The 15,745-nt window shown below is 55.5% G+C and overlaps 1 protein-coding gene across 1 annotated transcript in view; it reads left to right on the top strand.

Annotated features, from left to right (window-relative positions):
- LOC129825792 (PDZ domain-containing protein 2-like) overlaps positions 1-15,745 on the top strand; it is a 119,623-nt gene that overhangs the window by 68,396 nt on the left and 35,482 nt on the right. Inside the window, 2 exon segments of the mRNA XM_055885934.1 lie at positions 2,386-6,013; positions 6,218-6,335. Of these exon segments, the coding sequence (XP_055741909.1) occupies positions 2,386-6,013; positions 6,218-6,335 (3,746 nt within the window).

Below are 15,745 nucleotides of genomic sequence, written 5' to 3' on the forward strand. Positions count from 1 at the left end.
CATCACATAACATACATCACATAACATACATCACATAACATACATCACATAACATACATCACATAACATACATCACATAACATACATCACACAACATACATCACACAACATACATCACACAACATACATCACATAACAACATACATCTGTGTTATTAAAACGTGCCAGAACAGCTTATCACAACCGCCTTGTTCAGTTCCTTTATAACTTACATTACACTAAAGCTCGAAACATAACACATATTGACTTAACCCCAGCATGAAGGGGTTTTAATGCCAGTCAGTATTCAGTGGTCATAATGTGTAATATCATGTTATGTCATCCCTATGGCAGCATTATAACAACCAGGGCTCTTGGCACTATTTCCACTTGAATACTAACTAAAATAACGTAACAAATATATATATATTTTTAAACAACAGGAGCTCACCTGGAGGGATCAGAGACCCTCCACATCACCTGTGGTGTTGGAATAAAACGTACAAAATAACCTTCTGGCCTTTCTTCTTCCTTGAAGGAATCATTGATATTGCACAAATTGATGGGATGTAAGCAAGAGTGTCACCGTCACACAGCTCTCACCTGTCCAATCAATATCAGATCGACATCAAGACCAGGGAAGGGAGGAATAAAAGGAGGCATATTTAATTAAAAGGAGAGGTCACTTGAATGATTAAAAACCATAGTTCGAAAAAAATAAGCTGAAACTTGACCAAACTATCCCTTTAAAGTATTCGATCCTTGACTACTAGTCACTCACTAGTCACTAAGAGCACAGTCTGTCTTCCTGTCACCCCTTCCATCCTCCCTAATGCTGCCTTCCCTAAGACATAGGACCTCAGCTGTCTGCCCTCTGCTGGCAGTACCCTAACCCTGCACCCCAAAGGGAACAGCACGCTGCTGGCTTTGTATCCATGGTGACTATCCATTTATTTACCTCAGTAGCTGACCAGTAGTTGACCAGTAGCTGACCAGTAGTTGACCAGTAGTTGACCAGTAGTTGACCAGTAGTTGACCCGTAGTTGACCCGTAGTTGACCCGTAGTTGACCCGTAGTTGACCAGTAGTTGACCAAGGGTTGCAAAATTCCACTAACTTTCCCAAAATTCCCAGAAATCCTGGTTTGAAGATTCTGGATTTCCTGCTTATTCCCTACAGATTCCGGGAATCTTCCAACCAGGATTTCTGGTAAATCAGGGAATTATTAGGAAAGTTACCGGAATTTAGATAAACCTACCAGTAGTAGATCCGTAGAAGTTCGTAGAAGTCCCCCGCTGCCACATGCCTTTATTAGCTAGCATTAGCTGCCATTAGATTTCGCATAGCTTTTTGTTTGTTTGTTGTTATTTTGGAACGTTTGTGTGATTTCTGTGAGTTGCTTATTGGTCACTGTCTTTCTGGAACCACACCGCTTTCGAGGCGGCTGCCTCGTCACTCACAACAACAACAATAACAATAACAACAACAACTAACCTAATCTGAAGAAGACGAGTAGCCTAACTGTGTGTGTCTAATATTCTGTCTGTCTGCCTGTGTGTCATTGTCTGCCTGTCTCTGTGTAGAAATGTGGAGATCAAACCACCCTCTTTTGTGTAAAGCATGACGCTATACAATAACAGTGTATTTGTCATCCATTGCATTCATCATTTTTAACTTAATGCACAACAGACCAAGCCTGGCATTCCAAATTGATGCCCTGTGAAACCATGGTGAGCACAGCTTTCAGTCTGGTTTAACCAGGCTACAACAGACCTGCAAGGGGCTGCTGGTTCGATCCACAAAAGCTTGCTTTTTCCACATCAGATTTGAGGAATTTGTCATTTGATCCGAGAGCTTTTCCAAAGCCTTTTTAGATATTGGGAATCCAGGTCAGTGGAAATGCGCTGGCGTCACAGGAATGTTGATTTGTAAAACAGATACAGTATGTCAACTTACTTCCTGGTATGTCTGACGTTATTGGTGCATTCGGTCACGTGATTAGTATTAATGAATACGCCATTAAATACTGACGTCCCATTGCTCATTTCTCAACTCTCTCATATCTGGTTTATTAAAGTGGCTTGATTACACGAGGATGCTGAAATAAATGTCTCATTCAGTTGAAGAATGAACGTACATTCTGGACAGAATGAGAAGACTACCTGTTATTTTATGTGAAGAGTTGATTTCAAAATATGTGTTTTTGTTTTAACATGTTGTTAAATTGCACTTTAGTAAAATGTAATTACTAGAATAATGTTCTCCGTGTTGTTTCTGTAGGATTTACAGTGTTAGGTCTACTACACTGTAGGTATACAGTGTAGGTACAAGAGCAATTTAACATTAAGTGTCACACAACTAAAACTTGACTGCCTCTGAAGTAATTCATTAATCTCTCCTCATACAGCTGTAGATCGCCTGTCCAGCCTCATAATGTCATCGGGGAGTTGTGATGTCATGGGAGCCTCCAGACTTCCCCAGGAAGCCAATGGGGGGGCTCCAAATCCAGGAAGTCCCTCCTCCTCCTCCTCCTCACTGACCAATCACAATCCCAAACCCACAACCCCAATCAACCACAACCACAGCAATGATATACCGGTCACCGTCATTGATGACGTCATGACCAGACTAAGCTCCTCCGATGTAAAGAGCGCCCTCTCTTCCAATACCCTCAAAGCCCCTTCAGAAGCACTACGTACTGAGACTATGGCCTGTAAGTCATCTGTAGACAGCAAGGCCCTGCCAGAGAAGGAGAAAAGCACAGTTCAGACTCCTCCAACATTGCCCAGTCAGTTGGATTTCTCTGTCTTGGACTCTGGACAGAAATGCTGCCTCATGCCTGCGGGTAAAACATTCTTGAACAATTACTCCAGAAACTTTAGCAGTGATCTCACAGACAGGGTGGAGAGACCCCCGGGTGCCTCTGCTGCCGATTCGAACTGCAACATGTACAACATGGTCGGCGACAGTGATTCGGAGAGCGAAGACACTGCCACCGACAACAGCCGTGGCGGTGCCGACGATAACAAACCGGCGAGCCGCGGTGTCGGCCCTGAGCCCCAGGACACGGATTCTGATGAGGAGGAAGTGGAGATGTGTTACAGTGAGGCCCAGCGGCCCAGCACTCTGAGTCAGGCAGCGCTGACTCACCTAACAGATGGGCCATTGTCTCCACAGCTCCCTATCTCTATCTCTGGCTCTGACGGCCACCACAGTACAAAGGAGACTGGGCCCTTTGATGTAGCACTAGACTCTGCTGCTTCCTCCTCCTCCGCTGTCACTACTGCTTCAGCGGTCTCCCAGCAAAACGAAGACTGCTCTGTTGTAACAACCCAATCCAACCCCGATCACAAACCATTCCCCTCACTGTCTCGGGGTCTGTCTGCCTCTGGCTCTCAATCCTCAGGTGCCTGTCTGGCTGTGGAGGCCAAAGGTTCCCCCTGTAAAGTAATGCCCCGCCAGTCTTCCAACGACACAGATGCCACTACGAGCCCTGCAGAGCCTTCAGAATGTGGCGTCAACAGGGTTTGTGACACTGTTATAACACATCCAATCAAACCAAGCCATTCTCCTTCGTTAAGCGTCTGTAGTACCCACATTGCAGCAGCTAGCAGCAACATCGCGCGACAGAGTCAGCAGAGGTCAGCCCGACTCCGTACAAACGTTTCACCGGCTGTGGCTTTAGGGAAGCTATCTAACCCACAATCGTCATCATCCCACTCAACGGTAGGGGAGGCAATTCCCTCCAACTATAGCAATGTCTGGTCAGGCGCATCTAAACCATTGTCAACATCGCTAACAACAAGAGACAGTGACAGAGAGAAAGTTCCCTCGTCAATATCGCTAACAACAAGAGACAGTGAGAGAGAGAAAGTTCCCTCGTCAATATCGCTAACAACAAGAGACAGGGAGAGAGAGAAAGTTCCCTCGTCAATATCGCTAACAACAAGAGACAGTGAGAGAGAGAAAGTTCCCTCGTCAATATCGCTAACAACAAGAGACAGGGAGAGAGAGAAAATTCCCTCGTCAACATCGTTAACAACAAGAGACAGGGAGAGAGAGAAAATTCCCTCGTCAACATCGCTAACAACAAGAGACAGGGAGAGAGAGAAAGTTCCCTCATCAACATCGCTAACAACAAGAGACAGGGAGAGAGAGAAAGTTCCCTCGTCAATATCCCTAACAACAAGAGACAGGGAGAGAGAGAAAGTTCCCTTAACATCCCTGGACCTCAGGTTAGTCCAGAATAACCCTACTAGTCCCTCTCTCAGGACGTCCGGTCCCAAATCAGTCAACAACACTTCAACAGACAGTCCTCTATCCAGCAGTAGCAGCAGGCTCAGAGTCAGTGACAAAGTCCAGAAGACCAGCAGCACTGCACCCAAAATGAAGGGGCTCAACATCAAGAGTAAAACCAAACCCCAGGAGCAGCTTTCCCCAAAACTAGCCAGAGCAGAAAGTCCGTCGGTTCTGAGGAAAGCCAACAACACTTCTCCACTCCAGTCTCCCAAACTGCAAGCCAAGAAGGTGGGCTCCCCCCTGCAAACCAGGAACGTGGATTCCCCTCTGCTTACCAGGAAGGCAGCCGTAACCAGCAGCCTAAAGAGTAAACAGCAAGACCGGAGCAGCAGTAGTAGTAGCCCTGTCACGCCCGGAACAGACGGAGGCCAGGACAACCCCACAACCACTACTACGCCAGAACCAATCAGCCAATCACAATCAGCTACCAAGATGAAGGTAGAGGAGCAACGTCTACACAAAGAGGTGGAGCAAGGGATATTGACGGTGGCCAAGTCAAAAGAACGACCAGAGCCAGTCCCAACTACCCAGAGAACCTTCATCGAGGTGCGACTCTCATCCTCTACTCTTTCTCCCTCCTCCTCGCCTACACCAGTTCTGGCAGCAAAGGAAGTTGTGAATTCAAAGGATTACTCATTTACTCATACCACAAGTATTACTCAACACAAGGATCAGGTCAATGGAAATCCAATAGAGACTAGTCTATGGCCAGGAACCCCTGCAACCCCTGGCTCGGTGTGTAATCTTGAAAAGGTCAACAACACTACCAGTGAAACAGCAGTGAACTCAATAGTCCAAGAATCCGTAGATGGGGTTCCTTTGCCTATGAGCAATGGTCCCATAGGCATCTCTCACACGAACTGTAGTATAACAGAGACGGATGAAACTGAGATCCTCAAAGCCAACAAGTCCAAACTGAAGGCGATGGAGCGTCGTAGTTTCTCCACAGACAACAACGTCTCAGGGGATCCAAACTCCTTCTCTGTCCGCCAGAGAATCAAGTCCTTTGAGAACCTGGCTAGCTTCGACAAGCCAGCGCTCAAATGTATCGAGATTCAGTCCTTCGCTCAGTCCTATGCTCTGACGGCAACGTTGAAGACGCCTCTCAACCGGAGACTGTCTGGCTACATGTCCGGATCGGTGAGCTCCATAGACTGTCGCTCGCTACGAAGGAGCTTCAGTTCGTGCGTCGACAACTTCAACGCGTTAACCCCCTTGACCCCAATGTCGCCTCAGCTTCGCAAGTCACCGTCGAGCCTGACCCTCACAAACTTTGACCTGTTGACGCAAAGCTGCAGCACGAGCGAAACTCCCCTCGGACAAACCCAGGACAAACTTGCAGATGGAGAAAGTCCCAGAATCTCCCCAGGAGTTGTAACCCTAACCCCTCAGACGCCCCCGGTGATGCGGAGTCGCCAGGCCCGAGGCCATGCCAACCTGTCCCGGTCCAGACTGAGGGAGCTCAGGGCCCTTAGTATGCCCGACCTGGACAAGCTCTGTACCGATGACTTCTCCAGCGACCCAGGGACCAACGCCACCATTAAGACGGAGCTGGAGGTACACCCAGCCAGGCCCACAGAGGTCGTTCAGAACCAGACAGGGGGCTGTTCCCCGCCTGCTAACCCCATCGGGGTGCATCCGACCAGGGCCAGCTGGGCGGACGCTGGGGCCAGCCTGGACCCCATCCAGAGGAAACCCAACTGGCAACAGACAGATAATCAGAACTGGTCCATCAGGTTAGTGAGAACACCAACCCTGTCTATACTATTTCTACAATAGGATTCAAATATACAATAGGTAAATCCTACCAAGGTTGTAGACAGACAGACAAACAGAGACACACGCACACTTACACACAGAGACAGACACACTCACACACACACACAGACACACGAGTAAAGCAGTAAGTCACAGCCCATATTAGAATGTTTCCTCTGCAGTTTGACAGTGCTGGCTGGCTCTCCGGTGGAGCAGAGTAAGCTGCAGGCGGTCCTGGCCTCCGTGACCTCCAAGACAGACGTGTTGGCACTGCTACAGGAGGCCAAGGCTCTCTCTGAGGTAACCGGTGACACACACACCAACACACACACAACTTTGTCTAATGATTTGTTCTCAGCCATACACTCAGCCACAAAGTCAGCCACAAAGTCAGCCATACACTCAGTCATACACTCAGCCATACACTCAGCCACAGAGTCAGCCACAGAGTCAGCCACAAAGTCAGCCACAGAGTCAGCCACAGAGTCAGCCACAGAGTCAGCCACAGAGTCAGCCACAGAGTCAGCCACAGAGTCAGCCACAGAGTCAGCCACAGAGTCAGCCACAGAGTCAGCCACAGAGTCAGCCACAGAGTCAGCCACAGAGTCAGCCACAGAGTCAGCCACAGAGTCAGCCACAGAGTCAGCCACAGAGTCAGCCACAAAGTCAGCCATGCACTCAGTTTTGCACACACTGCATATTGAAGGGCCCTTTCTCTTAAAACTCTCCTGTCTGACCACCTGTCTCTCCTGTCTGACCAGCTGTCTCTCCTCCCTGACCACCTGTCTCTCCACCCTGACCACCTGTCTCTCCTCCCTGACCACCTGTCTCTCCACCCTGACCACCTGTCTCTCCTGTCTGACCACCTGTCTCTCCTCCCTGACCACCTGTCTCTCCTCCCTGACCTCCTGTCTCTCCTCCCTGACCACCTGTCTCTCCTCCCTGACCACCTGTCTCTCCTCCCTGACCAGCTGTCTCTCCTCCCTGACCAGCTGTCTCTCCTCCCTGACCACCTGTCTCTCCTCCCTGACCACCTGTCTCTCCTCCCTGACCAGATTTCTCTCCTCCCTGACCAACTGTCTCTCCTGTCTGACCACCTGTCTCTCCTGTCTGACCACCTGTCTCTCCTGTCTGACCACCTGTCTCTCCTGTCTGACCACCTGTCTCTCCTGTCTGACCACCTGTCTCTCCTGTCTGACCACCTGTCTCTCCTGTCTGACCACCTGTCTCTCCTGTCTGACCACCTGTCTCTCCTGTCTGACCACCTGTCTCTCCTGTCTGACCACCTGTCTCTCCTCCCTGACCACCTGTCTCTCCACCCTGACCACCTGTCTCTCCTCCCTGACCACCTGTCTCTCCTCCCTGACCACCTGTCTCTCCTCCCTGACCACCTGTCTCTCCTGTCTGACCACCTGTCTCTCCTGTCTGACCACCTGTCTCTCCTGTCTGACCACCTGTCTCTCCTCCGTGACCACCTGTCTCTCCTCCCTGACCACCTGTCTCTCCTCCGTGACCACCTGTCTCTCCTCCCTGACCAGCTGTCTCTCCTCCCTGACCAACTGTCTCTCCTCCCTGACCACCTGTCTCTCCTCCCTGACCACCTGTCTCTCCTCCCTGACCAGTTGTCTCTCCACCCTGACCACCTGTCTCTCCTCCCTGACCACCTGTCTCTCCTCCCTGACCACCTGTCTCTCCTCCCTGACCACCTGTCTCTCCTCCCTGACCACCTGTCTCTCCTCCCTGACCACCTGTCTCTCCTCCCTGACCACCTGTCTCTCCTGCCTGACCAGCTGTCTCTCCTCCCTGACCAGCTGTCTCTCCTCCCTGACCACCTGTCTCTCCTCCCTGACCAGCTGTCTCTCCTCCCTGACCAGCTGTCTCTCCTCCCTGACCAGCTGTCTCTCCTCCCTGACCTCCTGTCTCTCCTCCCTGACCACCTGTCTCTCCTCCCTGACCACCTGTCTCTCCTCCCTGACCACCTGTCTCTCCTCCCTGACCACCTGTCTCTCCTCCCTGACCACCTGTCTCTCCTCCCTGACCACCTGTCTCTCCTGCCTGACCAGCTGTCTCTCCTCCCTGACCACCTGTCTCTCCTCCCTGACCAGCTGTCTCTCCTCCCTGACCAGCTGTCTCTCCTCCCTGACCACCTGTCTCTCCTCCCTGACCAGCTGTCTCTCCTCCCTGACCACCTGTCTCTCCTCCCTGACCTCCTGTCTCTCCTCCCTGACCACCTGTCTCTCCTCCCTGACCACCTGTCTCTCCTCCCTGACCACCTGTCTCTCCTCCCTGACCACCTGTCTCTCCTCCCTGACCAGCTGTCTCTCCTCCCTGACCAGCTGTCTCTCCTCCCTGACCACCTGTCTCTCCTCCCTGACCACCTGTCTCTCCTCCCTGACCACCTGTCTCTCCTCCCTGACCACCTGTCTCTCCTCCCTGACCACCTGTCTCTCCTCCCTGACCACCTGTCTCTCCTCCCTGACCTCCTGTCTGACCAGCTGTCTCTCCTCCCTGACCACCTGTCTCTCCTGTCTGACCACCTGTCTCTCCTGTCTGACCACCTGTCTCTCCTGTCTGACCACCTGTCTCTCCTGTCTGACCACCTGTCTCTCCTGTCTGACCACCTGTCTCTCCTGTCTGACCACCTGTCTCTCCTGTCTGACCACCTGTCTCTCCTGTCTGACCACCTGTCTCTCCTGTCTGACCACCTGTCTCTCCTGTCTGACCACCTGTCTCTCCTGTCTGACCACCTGTCTCTCCTGTCTGACCACCTGTCTCTCCTGTCTGACCACCTGTCTCTCCTGTCTGACCACCTGTCTCTCCTCCCTGACCACCTGTCTCTCCTGTCTGACCACCTGTCTCTCCTGTCTGACCACCTGTCTCTCCTCCCTGACCACCTGTCTCTCCTCCCTGACCACCTGTCTCTCCTCCCTGACCACCTGTCTCTCCTCCCTGACCACCTGTCTCTCCTGTCTGACCACCTGTCTCTCCTGTCTGACCACCTGTCTCTCCTCCCTGACCACCTGTCTCTCCACCCTGACCACCTGTCTCTCCTCCCTGACCACCTGTCTCTCCTCCCTGACCACCTGTCTCTCCTGTCTGACCACCTGTCTCTCCTCCCTGACCACCTGTCTCTCCTGTCTGACCACCTGTCTCTCCTGTCTGACCACCTGTCTCTCCTGTCTGACCACCTGTCTCTCCTGTCTGACCACCTGTCTCTCCTCCGTGACCACCTGTCTCTCCTCCCTGACCACCTGTCTCTCCTCCGTGACCACCTGTCTCTCCTCCCTGACCAGCTGTCTCTCCTCCCTGACCAACTGTCTCTCCTCCCTGACCACCTGTCTCTCCTCCCTGACCAGCTGTCTCTCCACCCTGACCAGCTGTCTCTCCACCCTGACCACCTGTCTCTCCTCCCTGACCACCTGTCTCTCCTCCCTGACCACCTGTCTCTCCTCCCTGACCACCTGTCTCTCCTCCCTGACCACCTGTCTCTCCTCCCTGACCACCTGTCTCTCCTCCCTGACCACCTGTCTCTCCTGTCTGACCACCTGTCTCTCCTGTCTGACCACCTGTCTCTCCTGTCTGACCACCTGTCTCTCCACCCTGACCACCTGTCTCTCCTCCCTGACCAGCTGTCTCTCCTCCCTGACCAGCTGTCTCTCCTCCCTGACCTCCTGTCTCTCCTCCCTGACCACCTGTCTCTCCTCCCTGACCACCTGTCTCTCCTCCCTGACCACCTGTCTCTCCTCCCTGACCACCTGTCTCTCCTCCCTGACCACCTGTCTCTCCTGCCTGACCAGCTGTCTCTCCTCCCTGACCAGCTGTCTCTCCTCCCTGACCACCTGTCTCTCCTCCCTGACCAGCTGTCTCTCCTCCCTGACCACCTGTCTCTCCTCCCTGACCACCTGTCTCTCCTGTCTGACCACCTGTCTCTCCTCCCTGACCACCTGTCTCTCCTCCCTGACCTCCTGTCTCTCCTCCCTGACCAGCTGTCTCTCCTCCCTGACCACCTGTCTCTCCTCCCTGACCACCTGTCTCTCCTGTCTGACCACCTGTCTCTCCTGTCTGACCACCTGTCTCTCCTCCCTGGCCACCTGTCTCTCCTCCCTGGCCACCTGTCTCTCCTCCCTGACCACCTGTCTCTCCTCCCTGACCACCTGTCTCTCCTCCCTGACCAGCTGTCTCTCCACCCTGACCAGCTGTCTCTCCACCCTGACCACCTGTCTCTCCTCCCTGACCACCTGTCTCTCCTCCCTGACCAGCTGTCTCTCCACCCTGACCAGCTGTCTCTCCACCCTGACCAGCTGTATCTCCTCCCTGACCACCCGTCTCTCCTCCCTGACCACCCGTCTCTCCTCCCTGACCACCCGTCTCTCCTCCCTGACCACCCGTCTCTCCTCCCTGACCACCCGTCTCTCCTCCCTGACCGCCCGTCTCTCCTCCCTGACCACCCGTCTCTCCTCCCTGACCACCCGTCTCTCCTCCCTGACCACCCGTCTCTCCTCCCTGACCACCCGTCTCTCCTCCCTGACCACCTGTCTCTCCTCCCTGACCACCTGTCTCTCCTCCCTGACCACCTGTCTCTCCTCCCTGACCACCTGTCTCTCCTCCCTGACCACCTGTCTCTCCTCCCTGACCACCTGTCTCTCCTCCCTGACCACCTGTCTGTCCTCCCTGACCACCTGTCTCTCCTCCCTGACCTCCTGTCTCTCCTCCCTGACCAGCTGTCTCTCCTCCCTGACCACCTGTCTCTCCACCCTGACCACCTGTCTCTCCTCCCTGACCACCTGTCTGTCCTCCCTGACCACCTGTCTCTCCTCCCTGACCTCCTGTCTCTCCTCCCTGACCAGCTGTCTCTCCTCCCTGACCACCTGTCTCTCCTCCCTGACCACCTGTCTCTCCACCCTGACCACCTGTCTCTCCTCCCTGACCACCTGTCTCTCCTGTCTAACCACCTGTCTCTCCTGTCTGACCACCTGTCTCTCCTGTCTGACCACCTGTCTCTCCTGTCTGACCACCTGTCTCTCCACCCTGACCACCTGTCTCTCCTCCCTGACCAGCTGTCTCTCCTCCCTGACCAGCTGTCTCTCCTCCCTGACCTCCTGTCTCTCCTCCCTGACCACCTGTCTCTCCTCCCTGACCACCTGTCTCTCCTCCCTGACCACCTGTCTCTCCTCCCTGACCACCTGTCTCTCCTCCCTGACCACCTGTCTCTCCTCCCTGACCAGCTGTCTCTCCTCCCTGACCAGCTGTCTCTCCTCCCTGACCAGCTGTCTCTCCTCCCTGACCACCTGTCTCTCCTCCCTGACCACCTGTCTCTCCTCCCTGACCAGCTGTCTCTCCTCCCTGACCACCTGTCTCTCCTCCCTGACCTCCTGTCTCTCCTCCCTGACCACCTGTCTCTCCTCCCTGACCAGCTGTCTCTCCTCCCTGACCAGCTGTCTCTCCTCCCTGACCACCTGTCTCTCCTCCCTGACCACCTGTCTCTCCTCCCTGACCAGCTGTCTCTCCTCCCTGACCACCTGTCTCTCCTCCCTGACCACCTGTCTCTCCTCCCTGACCACCTGTCTCTCCTCCCTGACCACCTGTCTCTCCTCCCTGACCACCTGTCTCTCCTGTCTGACCACCTGTCTCTCCTGTCTGACCACCTGTCTCTCCTGTCTGACCACCTGTCTCTCCTCCCTGACCACCTGTCTCTCCTGTCTGACCACCTGTCTCTCCTGTCTGACCACCTGTCTCTCCTGTCTGACCACCTGTCTCACCTCCCTGACCACCTGTCTCTCCTCCCTGACCACCTGTCTCTCCTCCCTGACCACCTGTCTCTCCTCCCTGACCACCTGTCTCTCCTCCCTGACCACCTGTCTCTCCTCCCTGACAACCTGTCTCTCCTGTCTGACCACCTGTCTCTCCTGTCTGACCACCTGTCTCTCCTGTCTGACCACCTGTCTCTCCTGTCTGACCACCTGTCTCTCCTGTCTGACCACCTGTCTCTCCTCCGTGACCACCTGTCTCTCCTCCCTGACCACCTGTCTCTCCTCCGTGACCACCTGTCTCTCCTCCCTGACCAGCTGTCTCTCCTCCCTGACCAACTGTCTCTCCTCCCTGACCACCTGTCTCTCCTCCCTGACCACCTGTCTCTCCTCCCTGACCAGCTGTCTCTCCACCCTGACCACCTGTCTCTCCTCCCTGACCACCTGTCTCTCCTCCCTGACCACCTGTCTCTCCTCCCTGACCACCTGTCTCTCCTCCCTGACCACCTGTCTCTCCTGTCTGACCACCTGTCTCTCCTGTCTGACCACCTGTCTCTCCTGTCTGACCACCTGTCTCTCCTGTCTGACCACCTGTCTCTCCTGTCTGACCACCTGTCTCTCCTCCCTGACCACCTGTCTCTCCTCCCTGACCACCTGTCTCTCCTGTCTGACCACCTGTCTCTCCTCCCTGACCACCTGTCTCTCCTGTCTGACCACCTGTCTCTCCTCCCTGACCACCTGTCTCTCCTCCCTGACCACCTGTCTCTCCTGTCTGACCACCTGTCTCTCCTCCCTGACCACCTGTCTCTCCTCCCTGACCACCTGTCTCTCCTCCCTGACCACCTGTCTCTCCTCCCTGACCACCTGTCTCTCCTCCCTGACCTCCTGTCTCTCCTCCCTGACCACCTGTCTCTCCTCCCTGACCACCTGTCTCTCCTCCCTGACCACCTGTCTCTCCTCCCTGACCACCTGTCTCTCCTCCCTGACCACCTGTCTCTCCTCCCTGACCACCTGTCTCTCCACCCTGACCACCTGTCTCTCCTGTCTGACCACCTGTCTCTCCTGTCTGACCAGCTGTCTCTCCTCCCTGACCACCTGTCTCTCCTCCCTGACCACCTGTCTCTCCTCCCTGACCACCTGTCTCTCCACCCTGACCACCTGTCTCTCCTCCCTGACCACCTGTCTCTCCACCCTGACCACCTGTCTCTCCTCCCTGACCACCTGTCTCTCCTCCCTGGCCACCTGTCTCTCCTCCCTCTCCACCTGTCTCTCCTGTCTGACCACCTGTCTCTCCTGTCTGACCACCTGTCTCTCCTGTCTGACCACCTGTCTCTCCTGTCTGACCACCTGTCTCTCCTGTCTGACCACCTGTCTCTCCTGTCTGACCACCTGTCTCTCCTGTCTGACCAGCTGTCTCTCCTCCCTGACCACCTGTCTCTCCTCCCTGACCACCTGTCTCTCCTGTCTGACCACCTGTCTCTCCTGTCTGACCACCTGTCTCTCCTCCCTGACCACCTGTCTCTCCACCCTGACCACCTGTCTCTCCTCCCTGACCACCTGTCTCTCCTCCCTGACCACCTGTCTCTCCTGTCTGACCACCTGTCTCTCCTCCCTGACCACCTGTCTCTCCTGTCTGACCACCTGTCTCTCCTGTCTGACCACCTGTCTCTCCTGTCTGACCACCTGTCTCTCCTGTCTGACCACCTGTCTCTCCTCCGTGACCACCTGTCTCTCCTCCCTGACCACCTGTCTCTCCTCCGTGACCACCTGTCTCTCCTCCCTGACCAGCTGTCTCTCCTCCCTGACCAACTGTCTCTCCTCCCTGACCACCTGTCTCTCCTCCCTGACCAGCTGTCTCTCCACCCTGACCAGCTGTCTCTCCACCCTGACCACCTGTCTCTCCTCCCTGACCACCTGTCTCTCCTCCCTGACCACCTGTCTCTCCTCCCTGACCACCTGTCTCTCCTCCCTGACCACCTGTCTCTCCTCCCTGACCACCTGTCTCTCCTCCCTGACCACCTGTCTCTCCTGTCTGACCACCTGTCTCTCCTGTCTGACCACCTGTCTCTCCTGTCTGACCACCTGTCTCTCCACCCTGACCACCTGTCTCTCCTCCCTGACCAGCTGTCTCTCCTCCCTGACCAGCTGTCTCTCCTCCCTGACCTCCTGTCTCTCCTCCCTGACCACCTGTCTCTCCTCCCTGACCACCTGTCTCTCCTCCCTGACCACCTGTCTCTCCTCCCTGACCACCTGTCTCTCCTCCCTGACCACCTGTCTCTCCTCCCTGACCACCTGTCTCTCCTGCCTGACCAGCTGTCTCTCCTCCCTGACCACCTGTCTCTCCTCCCTGACCACCTGTCTCTCCTGTCTGACCACCTGTCTCTCCTGTCTGACCACCTGTCTCTCCTCCCTGGCCACCTGTCTCTCCTCCCTGGCCACCTGTCTCTCCTCCCTGACCACCTGTCTCTCCTCCCTGACCACCTGTCTCTCCTCCCTGACCAGCTGTCTCTCCACCCTGACCAGCTGTCTCTCCACCCTGACCACCTGTCTCTCCTCCCTGACCACCTGTCTCTCCTCCCTGACCAGCTGTCTCTCCACCCTGACCAGCTGTCTCTCCACCCTGACCAGCTGTATCTCCTCCCTGACCACCCGTCTCTCCTCCCTGACCACCCGTCTCTCCTCCCTGACCACCCGTCTCTCCTCCCTGACCACCCGTCTCTCCTCCCTGACCACCCGTCTCTCCTCCCTGACCACCCGTCTCTCCTCCCTGACCACCCGTCTCTCCTCCCTGACCACCCGTCTCTCCTCCCTGACCACCCGTCTCTCCTCCCTGACCACCCGTCTCTCCTCCCTGACCACCCGTCTCTCCTCCCTGACCACCTGTCTCTCCTCCCTGACCACCTGTCTCTCCTCCCTGACCACCTGTCTCTCCTCCCTGACCACCTGTCTGTCCTCCCTGACCACCTGTCTCTCCTCCCTGACCTCCTGTCTCTCCTCCCTGACCAGCTGTCTCTCCTCCCTGACCACCTGTCTCTCCACCCTGACCACCTGTCTCTCCTCCCTGACCACCTGTCTGTCCTCCCTGACCACCTGTCTCTCCTCCCTGACCTCCTGTCTCTCCTCCCTGACCAGCTGTCTCTCCTCCCTGACCACCTGTCTCTCCTCCCTGACCACCTGTCTCTCCACCCTGACCACCTGTCTCTCCTCCCTGACCACCTGTCTCTCCTGTCTAACCACCTGTCTCTCCTGTCTGACCACCTGTCTCTCCTGTCTGACCACCTGTCTCTCCTGTCTGACCACCTGTCTCTCCACCCTGACCACCTGTCTCTCCTCCCTGACCAGCTGTCTCTCCTCCCTGACCAGCTGTCTCTCCTCCCTGACCTCCTGTCTCTCCTCCCTGACCACCTGTCTCTCCTCCCTGACCACCTGTCTCTCCTCCCTGACCACCTGTCTCTCCTCCCTGACCACCTGTCTCTCCTCCCTGACCACCTGTCTCTCCTCCCTGACCACCTGTCTCTCCTCCCTGACCAGCTGTCTCTCCTCCCTGACCAGCTGTCTCTCCTCCCTGACCAGCTGTCTCTCCTCCCTGACCACCTGTCTCTCCTCCCTGACCACCTGTCTCTCCTCCCTGACCAGCTGTCTCTCCTCCCTGACCACCTGTCTCTCCTCCCTGACCTCCTGTCTCTCCTCCCTGACCACCTGTCTCTCCTCCCTGACCAGCTGTCTCTCCTCCCTGACCAGCTGTCTCTCCTCCCTGACCACCTGTCTCTCCTCCCTGACCACCTTTCTCTCCTCCCTGACCAGCTGTCTCTCCTCCCTGACCACCTGTCTCTCCTCCCTGACCACCTGTCTCTCCTCCCTGACCACCTGTCTCTCCTCCCTGACCACCTGTCTCTCCTCCCTGACCACCTGTCTCTCCTGTCTGACCACCTGTCTCTCCTGTCTGACCACCTGTCTCTCCTG

The sequence above is a fragment of the Salvelinus fontinalis genome, chromosome 28 (genome assembly GCF_029448725.1).
Source record: "Salvelinus fontinalis isolate EN_2023a chromosome 28, ASM2944872v1, whole genome shotgun sequence".
NCBI lineage: Eukaryota > Metazoa > Chordata > Actinopteri > Salmoniformes > Salmonidae > Salvelinus > Salvelinus fontinalis.